At 40.2% G+C, this 19,609-nt stretch overlaps 1 protein-coding gene across 3 annotated transcripts in view; it reads right to left on the bottom strand.

Moving 5' to 3' along the window:
* Positions 1–1,205, bottom strand: part of MAP7D2 (MAP7 domain containing 2) — a 175,722-nt gene extending 174,517 nt beyond the window's left edge. For all 3 annotated transcript variants that reach the window (XM_043994859.1, XM_043994860.1, XM_043994861.1), the window contains exon 1: positions 925–1,205. In XM_043994859.1, coding sequence (XP_043850794.1) covers positions 925–976 — 52 coding nt within the window. In that variant the 5' untranslated portion in view covers positions 977–1,205. The remainder of the gene's footprint in view (positions 1–924) is intronic.
* Between the last annotated feature and the right edge of the window lie 18,404 nt (positions 1,206–19,609).

The raw sequence follows: 19,609 nt of genomic DNA, 5'->3' as shown, positions 1-19,609 counted from the left end.
GTGGGACTGGGAGGCAAGGAGGCAGTTGTCCATGATTGGCAAAGAAGGGGGAAGGGTAAGTGGAAAGGTGTTTAAAAGGCCAATTCTCGGAGAGAAGTGAAAATCAGGAGTAAATCAGAAATATCCTCAAGCCTTCCTCCCCAGGATTCCTTCTCCTGTTCACGCGCACGATTTGGTGACAGGCCGAGTAGAAAAAGAAAAGGCATCATAAGTCTTCCCAGTAGATGCCCTAGGCTCTCTCTATCACCCTACGGCTCTGGCCCGTGAACTCCCCAGCAGGACTGAGCACTGACAGTCCCCACTTACTCTCTATGTGGAAGGTTGGAGGTGGGGGGAGGATGGATGAAGCGTGGCCTTTCTCTCCCTCTATGAGTATATGTGTGTGCGCGCGTGTGCGCACACCTCCGGGCCCAGGCGGGGAGAACCGAGCACAGATAGAGTAGGGAGCCCCCACCCCGCTTCCTTTCCTCTTTCTTCACTGTCCGTCCCTCACCACCCCGGAGGTGGTCCGGGCCGGCAGGTGGCCAGCTCCGGCAGATGGCCCGCCGCGGGGACCATGACGAGAGAAGGCGAGCGCACACTCGGCACCAACACCTTTCTCCTACAGAGCAAGGAGCAAGGACGTGCCTTAACCTCCGCGGGCGCGCAAAGGAGGGAGAGGAGAACAAATCCCCTCAGGCAATCCCTAGGATTGCTCTAGCCCGGAAGACCACTCTTCCACCTCCCCAGCCCCCACCCCCAAGCCCCGGGGCCGACTGTGAACACACACACACACACACACACACACACACACACACACGAACACACCGCATCTCCCTCCAACTGTGCCCCACTGCTGGCGGGGCAAAATGTGCGTGGCGAAAACAGAAGGGAGAGAGCAAATGCCGGGTACAGACGCCAAAGTCCCGGCCGTGTGTGCTTTACCTGCTGCCCGATGGTGTGACGGAGAGGCCCGCGCCACTCCGGACTCGGCCATCTTCCAGAAAGAATTAGCGATTCGCAATTACTCCCTTCCACTCCGAGCTGCGGTCTTGGCTTCGCGGTTGCCGCCGTCTTTGCAACCCAAGCCGTCTCGGCTGCTCCGGCTCCGCTGGGCCCTGCGGGGCCACCGCACAGGCGCATTCACCAGCAACCTCGGCACCTGATCCACATACATACACCAAGCAAACACACAAGGCAAACACATTGTAAACACACACCACGGGTGGGGGCGGGGGTGATGGAGGGAAGGTGGCGTGCCCTGGGGAAACAATACGTAGACTGATGCCACCGGATACATCAGTGAAAATGGTGACGGGACAATATGGGGTGGGTGTGTCTGCCAGCTGTGCAAGTGGGGAGGGGGCATGAATCTGGAGAGTGGGCTGTTTAGGAAAGGTGGAATGAAGCCGGCATCCTTTATAGAGCAAGGTGTAGGGGGGAAAGCATTGCATTTAGAGTTAGAGGAGCCCGTTTTGAATCCCAGCCCTGCTATTTCCTTCCTGGGTGACACTTTCCCTCTCTGGACCCCTAAGGTGTAAAATGAGTTGATTGGATTTGATACCCCCTTTCCCCCCATTAAGTTTTACTGGATTGTAGTCAGAGATCTGGGCCAGAGCACCTCCAGGAAGAAGGCAAAACAGCCACTGAGTGTACCAGAGGCTGCGGGTATCCCAGATGCTTCTAACTCTCTGCAGAACGCCGGGGGGGGGGGGGGGGGGAAGAACTTGCCGAATTTTTGCACTTATCCCTGGCCACCTGAAAGGGCAAGTGTCTTGTCGAATCTCCCCTGCGACAAAGTAACAAGGGCTATTGGAATGGGAACCTGCTGTGAGCTGGTTTACAGGCAGTCCTAAGTAGCCGGGTGAATGAAAAGAACATTGGGTTTGGAATCAGTAGAATTCCTGTTTTGTTATTTATTTCCTCATTTATTTAATCTCTCTGGGCCTCAGTTTCCTCTGGTGTAAAACGAGGCACCTGAACAGTAATCTCTGTGGTATCTTCCAGGTATAAATCCTAGCATTCTGATGAATTTGCTTTCCCCACTGACAGTCGGTTCAAGGCAGGCTCGTTTCCTTCTGGTCTGTTCCCAGTGGAAGCCTGGGGGCAACCGTGTTTATCCTTGGGCTGGTAAATTTGAAGCTCTGATCCCCACCCCAAGATGTAGGAGATTAAAAAGGTACATAGAAATTTTTAGGCATCAACCCAGATGCTACCATCTAGATTCTTTGCTATAAGCTTGGAAACAACATTTTGAGTTCCAAAAATATCTGATGAGTGAGTTCCTGGCACACCTAGAAAGATATGGAGGAGGGTGAACTAGGGGTGTGGTTAAAAAAAAAAGCCAGAAGGTGGGATTAAGAAAGACATGGATACAGGTACTTTTAAAAGTAGGCAGGTCGGGGCAAGAGTCATAAATTTAATCCAAAGGCACTCTACAGCTACCATGATGCCTGTGTTAAAGTTAATACACAGTCAGCAAGCTGTCTTCTTAAAAAAACACAATAGAGGGCAGCTAGGTGGTGCAGTGGATAGAATACCAGCCCTGGATTCAGGAGGACCTGAGTTCAAATCCAGCCTCAGACACTTAACACTTACTAGCTGTGTGACCCTGGGCAAGTCACTTAACCCCAATTGCCTAAAAAAACCCCCCACACACAATAAAAAAAACAACAACACAATAGCTAATGCCACACATAATAACCTCCCCTAGCCATGGGTACCTGCCTATTCAGTTGATCTGATACTATGAAAACCCCAAAGAAGCTTTCCTTAAAGGTCCTTAAAATGAATGTCCACTGTGATTCAGTCTTTTCTTAAAACAAATTTTGAGCTGGAATCAGTTATTAAAACCCAACCCATTTAACCAATTAATGAAAAGACACTAAGATCTATAAATGTATGGGTCGTATTGAAATGAGATGAGACTGATTTAGCCTGCTAAAAAAGGGAAAAGTGAAAATTATCATTAGTGAAACGAACATTGAAGTGAAGAGAACTGGCTTCTAAACTGGATTTAGGCTTAATCTTTTACTCCCTCCTCTGACTGCACGGCAGTCTAACACCCTGGGACAATTCTAACCCTTCCCTTAGACCCCTTGGGACTATCTATGGTAACTCTCTGAACTCAATCCTCAAAAACATAGTCCTACCCTTCCAACACTTCTTGTCCTAGTGATCCTGAACCTCCCAATGCCCCACACTGATTACTCCTTTATTCTCAATCCCCTGATAAAACCTCTCCCTCCTCAACTTCCCACTATAAAGTTACCCACCCCTTCTTCCACTGTGCTCTCTGAAATGTCCTAAACCTTTTCTTTTCTTACTCTTTCCATCTTCTTGCTCTCACTAAGGTCCAGTTCCTTTCTGATAACACGACTTCCCTGACTACTCTTTCCAGCCCTGGTTGCACTTTTACCCATATGCCCCCCAACTCATTGGTTGTGCTTGGGGAGTTCCTTATTCCCCATTACCACTTCCAGGTTCTCCCTCTGCCACCATCACTCAGTACCTTCTCTTCTTATGAGGTTCATTCCATATTTATCACCGATCAAAATCCTGGTAGCTGTTGTCTACTCAATGCTAGGCCACTTCTTCCTTCCTCAATATATTTAGTGACTGACTCACAGTCTTTCTATTCTCCCCAATTCTTGTCTTCATCCTAGAGGACTTCAACATACATAATGATATTCCCTTAAACACTCCTAGTTCCTTAGTTTACTCACTTCCCATGGCCCTCTCCTCCAGCCCAGTTCAGCTACACACAGCAGAAGCCAGATTCCCCTCAATGTTTCCATCTTCTCATGTGTGTTCCACTTCCATCTTCACAAACTTTGAAATTTCTTTATGTGATCATAATGTGATTCAACCTCTATTTCTCTAACCCTGTTATTTCTTCTCAATTCCTCCAATTACTCAAATATTCAATTTTTTTGTCAGGCTATTACCCCTGTTCTCCCTTTCCCATCTTGACCCCTTGGTAAATCAGTTAAACTCTATGCTGTCCTATTTTCTAAACTCTTTTCCCCTCATCCTATCTTGCCCTGCTGACCCTCAGTTTTGGATTACGGTACTCACCATCTTCTGCCTTTGCTCCCACTCACATGCTACCAAACAAAGCTGGAGAAAATCACAAAACCCTACTGACTAGTAATTTATGTAATATAATATCAGCTGGACCCTCACTGCAATAAAATAATCCTTTTAAACCTTCCCAATCGATTCCCTATCCAACATACCACAGGAAGTTCTTCAAATCTTTTCATCTCTTTTTCAAACTTCCCATTGTTCCCTCTCCCCAAGACTTAGCTGAGACTTTGCCATGCTAATACATATTCTCTGAAAAAAAAAATTAGGGCATTTGCCTAGAGCTCCCTTTTAATTCCCTCTTCATCCATTTATCAGAAAGAGAAAGCTAAAGTAAAGGATCAGGTCTTATCTTCTGAGGGTATATTTTGATCTTCCTTATCACCAAAGAAACCTTCTAGGGTCAGCATTTTTTTTTCTGTTTGCTCATTTTCCTATCCTATTTCTTGACTTCTACCTCTTTGTTAAAGTGGGGAACTGCTTCCAAGGTGGGGGGTGCACTGTCCCAAGCTTCAGGGGGTTTGAGCAGCTCTTCTCTGAGATACTTCTAGGAATTTGTAAGTCCTTAGTTCTTCCAAGGTGGTATGATTTAAGGAGAGGTATGTTCACAACTCTCCTGGCCTGTGCTCTGGTCTGCAATCTTCTTCTCTGCCCTGGAACCTGAAACAGAGTCCTGCTCCACTGTGGCTGCAAGCTCTTGTGTGCTTGTCCTTTTCCCCTGCCTGGGACTGCCACCCAAGACTGTGACCCAGATTCAAGCATGGGTAAAACAACAGAGTCCCATCTCAGCGCCAGCAAAGAGACCCCTGTAATCTCCCCCTGGCCAACTGCTCAACCCCCTCACCGTCCGTGGGCTGAGCTCTAGAAGCAGCTACTGCACTGACACAGCCTATGCTGGGCTGGGCTCCACTCTCACTCCAGTACAACAGACCTTTCCTTCTAAGTTGTCTTTGACTGAAAAATGATTTCACCTTGTCCTTTTGTGGGTTCTGCTATTCCAGGAATTGTCTTATGGCATTATTTGAAGGTATTTGAGAGGTCTTGGGGATAGCTCAGGCAAGTCACTGCCTTTCCTCCGACATCTTGGCTCCACCCTCCAATATTTTCTTAATAGTTACAGTAGGGGCTAACTCCAATCATCCTGATCTATATCTTGCCTCTGGATGCAGATGGCTCAGGAGGAGAGAGTGAGGCTCTAAGGATAAACTCAAGAGAAGAAACCACCTAGATGTTGTTTCTTAGCCACAGTTCTGCAGATAGAATATTGTAGGTAAAAAGCCACAAAAAAAAGGCAGAAAGAGAGAATTCAGTTACAAAATGGTATTCTTTAAATGATGTAAACCAAGACACTCCTTGGAATCATGCAGTGATGCCTCACTGTCCAAATTCTCTCGTCTCTCCTTTTCCAGCTCCTTCACTGGCTCTTCTTCCTCAAGCCCCTCACTAAGGGGACTTTATAACATCCTCTCCTTGGCCCACCCCCATCCTCAAGCTCTTCTCTCTTCCAAAGTGATCTCATTTATGCCCAGAACTTCAATCGCCACATCAGCATGGATGGCTATGACCACTAAATCTGTCCCTCTGGACTTAACCTATCCCCCAAGTTCCTTCTCTTGACCTTTCTACTGGGAGTCTCAACCCAGATGTTCAGCAGGCATCTCAAAGTCAACTGGTCCAGAACTGAACTCTTTTTCTGTCTGAGCTTTCCAGAAGGGTTCTTAGGGAGAGAGTGATAGTGGAAAAGACTGGGCACACTGTCTCTGGAGACAAAATGCCTTGATTCAGACTCTGTCTCTGGTGCCACCTTGGTGATCATCTGTGGTACTTCTCTGATACTACCTGTGGCTAGTTGTTTAAACTCCCTTGGGCCTTAATTTCCTCACTCATAAAATGAGGAAGTTGGACTTAATGACCTCTGAGTTTCCTTCCAGCTCTAAAACTATGGTCTTCTAATGCTTTCTTCTTGTTAATGATGCTACTGTCCTCCCAGGTACCCAGCCTCAAATCATTGGTCCTCTTTAAGAACTCCTTCTCTTTCTTCCTTACCTCTATTTTCCAGCTATAGGGGGAGTTATAGCTATCATTGTTGTTATTATCAGTTATGCGGTTTCTTTAAGATTTCTCTACAAATTTACAAGCCAGTTGCAATTTTCTTTAGTGGGAAGGAGTTACACACAATAAATCACAGCTACCAGGTGTACTGATGTAGTGTTAGAGGATTCAAGTATCCTAGCTACTTTCACTGATGAACAGTATTAGCCAAATGAGGGCTACCTGAGTTCTGTAAGCCCTGACCCCCTTGTCTATGTCATTTCTTGAAGCCTATTTCCTTATTTGTAAAAGGGAATTAAAAGATATGATCTCCACAACTCCTTCCAGCTCTAGCATTCTATAACTCCATTGTGATTTTCTACTACTGTATATGTAACCTTAGACAAATTAAAAGGAACGTGTAACATGGAGATAGCACTTATGCCTCTTTGTTTGGAGGAAAACACTTTGTAAAGAAAGTGCTCTGGTGTATAATAGCTAGCATTCATATATGCTCCTTTAAAATGTGCAAAGCACTTCACAGATATTATCTTACTTTATCCTCACAAGAAGCCTGGGACATAGGTTCTGTTATTATCCCCATTTCACAGATGTGGAAATTGAGGCAGACAGGGGTTAAATGATTTGCCAGGAGGTTTGAAATGAAATCTGAACTCACACTTCTCTGATTCCAGGTCTGGTGCCCTGTCCACTGTTATATTGACCTCTGGCATTCAAATCTCTTCATAATGTGGTCTCTTTCTGCTTTTCCAAGCCTTCTTATCATCTAACTGCACCTCTTAGAACTCTGTGAACGAGCTACAATAGCCTGCTTGCAGCTCCTTAGTTTGACACAACGCTCCATCTCCAAAGGCATGGCTCTTTGCAAATGGCTGTTCCCTTTGCCTGGAATGCTCTGACCTACCTCACTCTTCACCACTATCTCTTAGTTTCTCTGGCTTTCTCCAAGACAATACAAACCTCAACTTTTTTTTCAGGAGGCATTTGTGGGTCCTATCAGCTGCCAGTGATGACCCTCTTTCATTTCTCTGGATGTATTATTTATTTCTTGTTGTTCAGTCATGTCTGACTGTCCATGACGCATTTGGGGGTTTGCTTGCCAAAGATATTAAGTGGTTTGTCATTTCTTTCTCCAGCTCATTTTACAGATGAGGAAACTGAGGCAAACAGGGTTAAATGACTTGCCCAGGGTCACAGAGATAGTAAGTGTTTGAGGCTGGATTTGAACTCATGAACATAATAAGTCTTCTTGATTCCAAGCCCAGTGTTCTACCCACTGTGCCACCCTATATCATTTATGTCTATACATATTGACTCTCCCATTAGAATGCAAGCTCCCTGAGGGTAGAGACATTTTTTTTCCTTTCTCTATATCCCCAACATTTATCACAATATCTGGCACCAAATGAGTGCTAAATAAATGCTTGTTAACTGGCCGGCTGCCAAGCTGGTGGTACCTTAGACAGAAATAGGGAAGTTTGGAAGAAGGATAGGTTTTGGGGGAAAAGATAATAAGTTCTGTTTTGGACATGTTGAAAAGGAAATACCCATTTTCATAGAAAAGAAGATACTCTTAATATGTAATATTAAAACAAAAAAGCTCACACCAAATGATGCCTACCCATGGAAAATAGCATAATATATGTCTAAGTTGCTGCTTCAATTGGATATGAACTGGCATTGACAAAACACCAGACACTCATCTGATTGATAGCCTATTTAAAATGAACTACTGTTTTCAGGTCAGCTTTGTTGAAGCCCCACAGGAGAGCCGTCATGGTAAATACAAGACAAGTTAAGCCCCAAACATAAAAGTCGAAGATTGTAGCTTTTGCTCAGTTTTGGGACTTATCCAAAGATATTTTTTTTACACTTATTTGTTGGAAATAATTGTCAAAGACCATCTTGGTTAAGCACAGAAGTGGTTCCAAAGTTGATGCAAAAATGTGCATTATTATTACTAGTTCAAATCGATATTTTCTAGTTCAAATGTAAATAGTTCAATAGTTTTTAAGGTTTTATTTTAAGATTTAGTCTATTTTATTACATTATATGTGTACTTACTGAAAAGATTACTCCATATCTTACATTAAAAAATTAAAAAATTAAAGAATTTAATGAAAATGTTTGTGGAATAAGCATCATTAGAGTTAATATTTCTATAGTGCCTACTATATGCCAGGCACTGTGCCAAGCACTTTACAAGCATTATCTTTCATTCTCTCAACAACAGCCCTATCAGGTAGGTGCTACTATTTATTATTCCCATTTTACAGTTGAGGAAACTGAGACAGGTAGAGGTTAAGTGACATGCCCAGGGTCACATAGCTAATATCTGAGGTCAAACTTGACTTTAGATGTCCCTGACTCCAGGCCTTTCATTCAATCTACTATGCTATCTAGCTGCTGAATTTGTCCTTCCTAACTATATTTTAGCATTATGGCTACCTTTACTATTCTTCCTAACTATAGGAAAGGTAGTCTAGATTAGAAGTCAAATGACCTGGGTTCTTATCCTGGCTGTTGTTAGCTATGCCACCTTGCGTCAGTTATTTAACCCCTTCTTTCTTTATTTTTTTCCCCAGAGATCTAGTTGTTTAATGTACCAGCACACCATTGGATGGATATAATGAAAATAAGTCTAGATTAGAAGTCAAATGACCTGGGTTCTTATCCTGGCTGTTGTTAGCTATGCCACCTTGCGTCAGTTATTTAACCCCTTCTTTCTTTATTTTTTTCCCCAGAGATCTAGTTGTTTAATGTACCAGCACACCATTGGATGGATATAATGATTTGCAATGAAACCCACCAAAGAACAAAGTGGTACTGGGTGTCAGCTCACAATTTTCCTCCTTAATAAGATAGTGAATAACATTATAATTGCCTACTGTGTATTATAAGTACCTACTGTGTATTCAAGACTTTACTGTTGGGCAGCTGGGAGGCACAGTGGATAGAGCTCCAGGCCTAGAGTCAGAATGACTCATCTTCCTGAGTTCAAATTTGGCCTCAGACACTTACTAGCTGTGTGACCCTGGGTAAGTCTCTTAACACTGTTTGCTTCAGTTTCCTCATGTGTTCAATGGGAATAATAAAAGCACCTAACTCCCAGAGTCGTGATGTGGATAAAATTAAAATAATAATTGTAAAGTGCTTTGTAGATGGCGGAGGAAAGGCAATGACTTCCCTGACCTCTCCCCAAAACCCCTCCAAATACCTTCAAATAATGCCATAGGAATATCGTTGGAGCAGCAGAACCCAAAAAAGGACAGGGTGAAATAATTTTCCAGCCAAAGACAGTTTAGAGGGTCAGCAGGAAAAGTCTGTTACACTGGGGTGAGAATGAAGCACACTGAGTGAACCCAGCCCCAGCCCCAGAGAACCAGGCCTTGGGAGCCTCTGACTCAACTGTGGTAGTGGGTGCTTCTGGAACTCAGCCAACAGATGGAGAGAGGAGCTTCTCACACAGTGTGGACCCAGCCAGGAACAGACAGCACTTCCAGGGCCTTGGAGTCTTCAGTGCCAGCAGCTTCTTCTGATGCTTGGCTCAAGGACTGGTAAGGGGGTTCAGCAGTTGGCTGGGGTGAAGTGGCAGCAGTCTCTGCTGGAGTTGGGGCAAAGCACCCAGGTTCTGATCCAGTAGGTGGACTCTAGTGGTGGCGGCCCAGTGGGGAAGGGGCACAGGTACACCAAGCTTCCAACCATAGAGAATCAGATTTCAATCAGACATCTGCTTCTGGGTAGAGATGAGTAGGCAAAAAAAGCAGCGGACTATAGAAAATTTTTTTGGGGAAAAGTAGACCAGAATACACCCTCAAAAGCCAAATGGAAAAGGAAATACAAAAGCTCTCTGAAGAAAATAATTGCCTAAGAATTAGGATTGAACAAATGGAAGCTAGTGACTTTATGAGAAACCAAGACACAATAAAGCAAATCCAAATGAATACCAAAGTAGAGGTCAATATGAAATATCTCCTTGAAAAAACAGCTGACTTGGAAAATAGATCCAGGAGAGATAATTTGAAAATCACTGGATTGCCTGAAGACCAAGGCAAGGAAAGAGCTTAGACATAATCTTCCAAGAAATTGTCAGGGAAAATTGTCTTGATATTCCAGAAGCAGAAGGTAAAATAGAAATTATTTTTGTTTTTTGTTTTTTGGGGTTTTTTTGGCGGGGAAATGAGGGTTAAATGACTTGCCCAGGGTCACACAGCTAGTAAGTGTCAAGTGTCTGAGGCTGGATTTGAACTCAGGACCTCTTGAATCCAGGGCCTGTGCTTTACCCACTGTACCACCTAACTGCCTCTCTGTAAAACAGAACTTGAAAGAATCCACCGATTACCTCCTGAAAGAGATCTTAAAAGGAAAACTTCCAGGAATATTACAGCCAAATTCCAGAGATCCCAGGTCAAGGAGAAAATGTTGCAAGCAGCTAGAAAAAAGGAATTCAAATACTATGAAGCTACAGTAAGGATAACACAAGATCTAGCAGCATCTACATTAAAGGAAGGGAGGGCATGGAATATGATATTCCAGAGGGCAAAGGAACTGGGACTACAGCCAAGAATCACCTACTCAGCAAAGCTGTGTATAATCTTTCAGGGAGAAAAATAGGACTTCAATGAAAAAGAAGACTTTCAGGAATGCATGATGAAAAGTCCTGAACTGAATAGAAAATCTGACTTTCAAGTACAAGATCCTAGAGAAGCATAAAAAGTTAAACAGGAAAAAAAAATCAGGAGGGATATTAAAAGATTAAAGTGTTTACATTCCTACATGGGAAGATAATACTTCTAACTCATAAGAACTTTCTCAGTATTAGGGCAGCTAAAAGGAATATACTTGGACAGAGGGCACAGGTGTAAATCGAATACAAAGGGATGATATCTGTGAAGTATTTTTTTATTTATCCTTGTTTTTTGTGGCTTATGTCTGGAGCCTGATTTTGGCTCAGGGCCTCCTGGGTCCAGGACTGGTGCTTTGTTCACTGTGTCACCTAGCTGACCCATGATGAAATCTTTAAAATAAAGTTAAGGGGTAAAAGGAATGCACTGGAAGAAAGGAAAAAGGAGAAGTTGATGGGGGGAAAGAAGCTTACATAAAAGAAAAAGCTTATGGAGTGGAGGGGAAGATAGGGAAGGAGTGAGGGAGTGAGTGAACCTTACTCTCATCAGAATTGGCTCAAAGAGGGAATAACATACACACTCAAATGGGTATAGTAATATATTTTTCCCTGAGGAAAAGTGGGAGGGGAAAGAGATGGGGGGGAGAGGCCAAGGAAGGGCAGATTGGGGGAGGGAGCAATAAAAAGCAAAACACTTTGAGGAGGGAAAGGGTGTAGGAAGATAGAAAATAGAGTAAATATCAAGGGGAGGGAATAAGATGGAGGGTAATACAGTTAGCAATAGTAACTGTGAAAGAAATGATGAGCAGGATGATATCAGAAGGACATATGAAAAATGCAAAACATCAATAGAGGAAGAACTGATGGTATCTGAATACAAACTGAAGTATAGTTTTTTGTTAGCTCATCTTTCTAAAATTCTGTCTATTTTCTTTCACAGCATAACTAATGTGAAGATGTTTTGCATAACTGCACTTGTATGACATATTGAATTGCTTGATTTTATAGGGAGGGTTAAGGAGGGAGGAAGAAAATTTTAGAATACAAAGTTTAAAAAAATCAATGTGAAAAAAATTGTTTTTAATTTTTTTACATGTAACTTTAGAAAATTCTAAATAAAATGAAAATAAAAGGTGAAAAAAGGAGAATGGGAAAGCAAACTAGCTAATAGCTGGAAGAGGAGATTATAGAAAAAAGATTTTGTTGTTATTGTTGGTAAGAAAAAGTGGCATATTGTTATTTTAAAAGATGAAGAAAAAATTTTGATAAAATGCAATTCCTATTTTTAATTATTTTGCTAAAATGCATTCTTATTTAAAACAGTAAAAAACTCAGAGGAATAAAGCTTTCTTTAGTATTAAAAAAGTGCTTTGTGGGGCAGCTAGGTGGCGCAGTGGATAGAGCACCGGCCCTGGAGTCAGGAGTACCTGAGTTCAAATCCGGCCTTAGACACTTAACACTTACTAGCTGTGTGACCCTGGGCAAGTCACTTAACCCCAATTGCCTCACTAAAAAAAAAAAAGTGCTTTGTAAAACTTAAAGTGATACAGAAATGTTCACTATTATTATTATTATTACTACTACTACCATTCCTTCCAAAGCAACTAGAATAGATACAAATGTTTCAGGTGGATTAATGAACTTTTTTTTTCTTTTTTTTTTTTTTTTTAGCACATTAGGGTTTCCTTTAACAATTTTTTAAACTTTTAAAACATTTTATCAAGGGAAGCGGAAAACTGGGAAAGAATTTTTGAAACAAATAACTCTGATAAAGGTCTCACATCTCAATTATATGAAAAACGGAGTCAAATTTATAAAAAATACAAGTCATTCCCCAATTGATAAATGGTCAAAGGATATGTACAGGCAGTTTTCAGACAAATCAAAACTATCTATAGTCATGAAAAAATGTTCTAGATCATTATTGACCAAAGAAATGCAAATTAAAACAACTCTGAGGTATCACCTCACACCTATCAGAGTGGCAAATATAACAAGAAAGGAAAATATTGGATGTTGGAGGGGATGTGAGAAAACTGGGATGCTAATTCACTCATGTTGGTGGAGTTGTGAAAAGATCCAGTCAATTCTGGAGAGCAATTTGGAACTATGCCCAAAGGAGTATAGAACTGTGGATACCCTTTGATCCATCAATACCACTGCTAGGTTTATATCCCAGAGACATCCCAAAAAAGAGAAAAATACCTGTTTGTACAAAAATATAGCAGCTCTTTTTGTGGTGGCTAAGAATTGGAAATCAAAGGAATGTCGATCAATTGGGGAATGGCTAAACAAGTTGTGGCATATGATGGTGATGGAATATTATTGTGCCATAAGAAATGACAAGCATGATGATTTCAGAAAATCCTGGAAAGAATTGTATGAGCAGAACCAAGACAATGTTGTGCACGGAAAGCAATATTGTTTGATGAGGAACTGTGAATGACTTAACTATTCTCAACAATAATCCAAAACAATCCCAAAGGACTATTGATAAAACATACTATCCACCTCTAAAGAAAGAACTGATATTGATGAAACACAGACTGAAGCATACTATTTTTCACTTTCTTCCATTTTTTTATTCAAGTTTTCTTGTACATAATTACTGATATGGTAATATTTTACATAATCACACATGTAGAGCCCATATCTGATTGCTTACTGTCTCAGGGAGGGGGTGAGGGGGAGGGCAGGGTGGGAAGGAGGGATAAAAATTGGACCTCAACCCTCATTGCCCTGCAAAAAAAAGGTAAAAATAAATAAAAAACAAACAAAAAATTGGACCTTAAAACTATAAATATAAATGTTTATTAGTTTAAAAATAGAACATTTTGAGTTATTTTTAAAATGTTGTCCACTAGATTGTAGTTTAGAGTATTTTTTCATATGACTTGATAATTTTTATTTTTTCTTCTGAAAACTGCCTGTTCATGTCTGACTATTAATTGGGAAATTATTTGAATTATTTTTATTTTAAAAATATATTTCTAACACTATATTTTAAAAATACAATTATTTTATATTTACATATTATTTTTGGGATTATTTTTATAAATTTGGCTTCAGCTTCCTGATATATTTGAGAAATGAAGTCTTTATCAAGGAAACATTGAAAATTCCTGCCCCCTCTCCCATTTTTCCTCTTCTCATTTTGGCAACATTGGTTTTGATTGTGAAGATCCTTTTTTATTTCATGTAATCAAAATTATCCATCCTACCTCCTGTGACCCTTACCACCTCTTGTTTGATCATACAAGCTTCCCTTATCTATAGATCTCACAGTTAATTTATTCCATGCTTCCCTAATTTGCTTATGATATCACCTTTTATGTCCATTTTGATTTTATCTTGGTATATGATGTGAGATGCTGGTCTAGGCCTAGTTTCTACCAGACTGCTTTCCAGTGTTCCCTGTAATTCTTGCCCCTAAAGTTTGGATCTTTGGGTTTGTCAAAGACTTTATTACTGTGGTTCATTTACTTCTATATATTGTGTACCTAATCTGTTCCACTAATCAACTACACTATTTTTTAGCCAGTGCCAGATTGTTTTGATGACTACTGCTTTGTAATATAGTTTGAAATCTGGTAGTGCTAGACTGCCTTCCTTCACATTTTTTCATTATTCCCCTTGATATCTTAACTTTTTGTTCTTCCAGTTGAATTATTATTTTTTCTAATTCTAGAAAAATAATTCTTTGGTAGGTTGATTGGTATGGCACTGAATTGGTAAATTGATTTAGATAGTATTGTCATTTAAAAAATATTGGCTTGGCCTAACGATGAGCAATTAACATTTCTCCAACTGCTTAGATCTGTATTTGTGTAACAAATGTTTTGTAATTGTATTCATATAATTCCTGGGAGGGTCTTGGCAGGTAGACTCCCAATATTTTATAGTGTCTGATTGATTTTGTTGATAATATATAGAAATGCTCAAAATTTATGTGGGTTTATTTTATATCCTGCAACTATGCTAAAATTGTTTCAACTATTATTTTTAGTTGATTCTCTAGGATTCTCTAAGTATACCATCATATCATCTGCAAAGAGTAATAGTTTTGTTTCCTGGTTTCTTATTCTTATTCCTTCAATTTATTTTTCTTGTCTTATTGCTATAGCTAGCATTTCTAGTACAATATTGAATAATAGTGGTGATAATGGCATCTTTGCTTCACCTTCTGATAGATAATGGACCCAAGGTACAGAAGGAGATATATATATATATATATGTATATGTATATATGTGTGTATGTATGTATTCACACACATACATATACATATATACACATTCATTTTTCTATCAACACACAAATACACACACACACACACACACATAAAGTGCTTTGCAAATCTTAAATGGCTACACAAATGTTAACATTTATTGTTATATGCCTAATAAAGTATACCCCATTCAGCAGGAAGCAGGTTCAAGGACTGTGACCCATTACAGCAGAAAAAACAGCTGATATGGATTCAAGGAACAAGATAACCTTAGGAATTGGAAATCAACTTGAAGAGAAGAGCAGTTCTGGGAGTTCCCTCAGAGATGCTGTGCCCAGTTGGGAGAAACATGAGGACACTATAAGAAAAAAAAGATATTGGGGCCCTGAGGCACTAGAAACATGAGTTGCCTCCATCCCCTGTGCCCTACATAAGGTCTCTCTACCAGTGTAATTAAAGGTTTTGTCTACTCTTCTCACTGGTAGTATATTTGTGGATGCGCACCCCAGGTTTATGGGAGGGACTCATCTTGTACCTACTATTATTATTATGCTAGCTTAGTAAATATCTTTGCTTTGAGCTAATTATGGTTACTGGGTGACCATAAAAGGTCAGGACAGGGATTGTGAACTATAGTCTTCTTAGTGTGGACCCAAAAGAAACCTTTTAGTAGTAGTAGTAGTGATAATGTTCAATATTCTACAACCTTCAAATGCTAAGGGAGGAGGTACAGAACAGTTGAATGCCAGTGCCTGAGTTTAACACCTCCCTTCAAAACCTAAAGATTTTGGCTATTTGGCCTATTCAAGTACAATACTGAAGAAGCTTCAGCTTTGTGTTCATCAAATTCTGAAGAAAAAACAAACAAAATGAGAATACCAGTGCATTTCATCAAAAGATAAATCAGATATACCGCCTTACAGATATTAGAATGGCAAAAATACCAGTGTTGGTATTGGGGAAACAGGCTACTCTAAAATTGACTATATCACTGAACCAAAGTGAAGCATGCAGAACCATAACATTGTACACAATAATAGCAATATTCAACTGTAATAAGCAAGTATCAACTGTGATGATCATGACAATGACCTAAAATAATTGCAAAGGACACATGATGAAAAATACTTTCTACCTTAAGAGAACTGAACTCTCGAGTGCAAATTGAAGCATAATTTTTTCCACTTTATTATTCTTGCTTTTTGTTTTATTTTTTACAACATGGCTAATATATAAATGTTCTATATTACTCCACATGTATTGTTTGTCCTTCATTCTTGAAGGGGACCATGACGTTGGGGTGATGTCATCATGACTTGCAGTGAATTGGATTTGAGGAAGGGCTGCACAGTCACCAGCCTTGCTCTCTCTGGGTCCAGTGGCAAGATATACATCAGGATGACTGGAGATAGCCCTGAATGTGTAAGGCAAATTGGGATTAAGTGACTTGCCCGGGGTCACACAGCTAGTAAGTGTCTGAGGTCAGTTTGCCAATTGAAAAGTGTATGCATTATTTGAATTGATAGCCCAAAGCTGGGGGTAGTCTGATATAGCTCTTCATTTTAATATATCCTACCTTCAAATTACATTAATCTATTAGATTTGATTACTGTTTCATGGGTACATGTTTCAAGGGTATATAATCTGTGAAACCCACTGCCATGATGGTCTTTGGTCTGAGAGGGCCAATGACCATCCTTTTAATAACCTGCTGGCCTTATTAATAAAATTATTAAATTACCCAGAAGCTATGTCTCTCAAAATTTTAATTGACACGCTTGCTATGTGACCCTGGACAAGTGACTTATCCTTTGTTTGCCTTATCTGTAAAATTGGGCTAATAACAGCACCAAACTCCCAAGGTTGTGGTGAAGATCAAATGAGAAAACACAGTCATCCCTTGACATTTCTGGATTTTCTATTTGAAGTTTTAGCCATCCATAACTAAATGGGAATTTTTGGAGCTTACTGTATATATTGTGGGAAATTGCAGATAACGTGTATATAAAGAGACTAAAAGTTTTAGTAAATCATAAATGTATAAATACTACATATTATTATTCTATAATTTACTACCATAAATAAGTGCATAAATTTATTAAAAAGTTAAATTTTGTTAAAAGTTCCAGTGCACTAAAGAATTATGATCTATATACATTCTCTTTGGGAATTCCTCTTCTTTGTCTCTGTCTCTCTACCATTCAGACTCAATAACTTGATTTTCTATGATAATGATTGTTTTATCTTGCTTTTTTTCACAGAAGGAAATCTGTGAAGCAGTTGCTGCAGCTACACCTGCAGCTGTGAAGACTGTATATATAATGTGTGAGATACTAATCTGTCTTGTGTAGAAATAGCAACTTTTTTATGGGTGCAGTATATTGTTTTACTTGTATTAGCTCAGTAGTAGCATATCAGAGTCAAAGAATATAAAATTTTAGTCATGTTATTTGCATAATTACAAACTGCTTTCCAAAATGGTTTTTACCAATTCACAGCTTCAGTGACAAGGCACCAGTGTGTCTATGTTCCCACATCTCTTACAACATTGACTTTTGCCAGCTTTCGTTATCTTTGGGGGCAGGGGGCGGAGGGTGGGGAGAGAAGGGACCTCAGAGTGCATTTCTTTTATTAATGATGTGGACCATTCTTTTCATGTCGTTTTGAATACTTTGTAATTCTTTTGACAACTGTGTGTTTACATGTTTTGACCATTTATCTATTAGAGAATAGGTATTGGTCATATGCTATTAATTATTCCAGTAAATTTTAATTCTTTATTCAGTGGCTCTTTACTGAGTATATTTTTACTACATTTTGTTCAGTAAAGGATGTTTAATATTTATGCTTTCCTGCATTTTTGATGAAGTTTTTATGCCCCAGAACGTGGTCAATCTTTGTAAAGGTTCCTTGCTCAGGTGACAAGTATGTAAAATCCATTTTTGGTTCCATTCAGTCAGAATCTCTCATTTAAAGTTCTATCGAAGTCTTTAACTTCTTTTTTTTGTTGATCTTTTTTTGGGGTAGATTTGTCTAAGTATGAAAGGGGTAGATTGAGATTGCCAATATACATTTACTCTATTTCTTTTTGCAGTTCAATTAATTTCTAAGTATGCAGATGCCATGCTGTTTGGTGCATATGTATGAAATGTTGATATTGATTCATTATATATGGTGTTTTTAAGCATAATGTAAGTTTCCTGCTTATCTTATTATGTCTTTTATTATATGTCTGAAACTGATTTCTCCCCGTTTCCACCGCCCCCAGCCCCCAGGCATAGTAAGATTTTGCTCCATCTCCTCAATTTAAATTTATATGAATAATTATTTTAAGTATGTTTCTTGTAAATAACATATTTTTGGTTTCTGCTTTCTAATCCATTCTGCTATCTTCTGCTTCATCCCATTCAGCATCTCTTGTGTTTCTTCCCCTTTGCCTCAACTCACCTCTTTTCAAAGGCAGTAAAACAAGTTTATCTAGGACTGATGAATTGGTTAATTTCTACTCCATTTCTCTTTTCTTCTCCTTACCTCCCTTAACCACAATTTTTAAACTTTTTCTTTCCCTTTAATCTCCTTTCCCCTACTTCTCACACCACTAGAATTTCTTTTGCTTATGACAGTTCCCTTAACCTACTTTGCCTCCCTCTTAAACCTCTCTCCCCTCTTTCTCCCTATTTCCCTGATGAGTTTAATAGGTAGAATTTAATGTATTTCTACACCATGTACTTTGTATGTGTGAGTTCAGACTTTGTCTACTTAAAAGTCAGGTTCATAGGATGCCTGTTCACACAACCCCTTCTTTTTTTTTTTTAGTGAGGCAATTGGGGTTAAGTGACTTGCCCAGGGTCACACAGCTAGTAAGTGTTAAGTGTCTGAGGCCGGATTTGAACTCAAGTACTCCTGACTCCAGGGCCGGTGCTCTATCTACTGCACCACCTAGCTGCCCCACACAACCCCTTCTTCCATGTTTGAATACTTTCCATTTCCTGTGCCTGTTTTGAGAGGGTTTTCTTTCCTTCCTTCCTCTTTTCTTCCTTAATATAGTTCCCTACTCAACACCATCAAAACAGAACAAAACCACCCCCAGGCTTTCTGTCTTATTTAACTTTCTTTCTAGTGAACTTGCAGCTTAGTCTTGTCTTCTCCACCTTTCCATTAGCTACATTGCCCCAATGCAGATATGCTACTCATCTCTGCACCGCCTCCTTCAGCTTTGTCTTCCTTTATTAGAAGGTAAGATCCTCCAGACTAAAGACTATTTTGTTTTCTTACTTTTGTATCTCCAGTGCTTAGCACATTGCCTGGCATTTACTAAGTGCTAAATAAAATGTCTCCCTCCCTCCCTCCCTCCCTCTGACCCTTAATGATATTAGGGTTCAGAGTATACTATGGCATGCTAGTACTGTCCATGGGGTTTTCTTCAAAAAGATACTGGAGTCAGTGCAGCTAGATGGCACAGTGGATAAAGTGCCTGCCTTGGATTGAGGAGGACCTGAGTTCAAAGCCAGCCCAAGTCACTTAACCTTCGAAATTGCCCTACCCCCGCCCCCCCCCCCCAATACTGGAGTAGTTTGCTAATAGAGGTTGGCTTGTCCAGGGTCACACAGCTAGTAAGTGTCTGAAGTTGCATTTGAACTCA

This window comes from Dromiciops gliroides, chromosome 3 (genome assembly GCF_019393635.1).
Source record: "Dromiciops gliroides isolate mDroGli1 chromosome 3, mDroGli1.pri, whole genome shotgun sequence".
Taxonomy (NCBI): Eukaryota; Metazoa; Chordata; class Mammalia; order Microbiotheria; family Microbiotheriidae; genus Dromiciops; species Dromiciops gliroides.
This window is presented reverse-complemented; position numbering and strand designations above follow the sequence as displayed.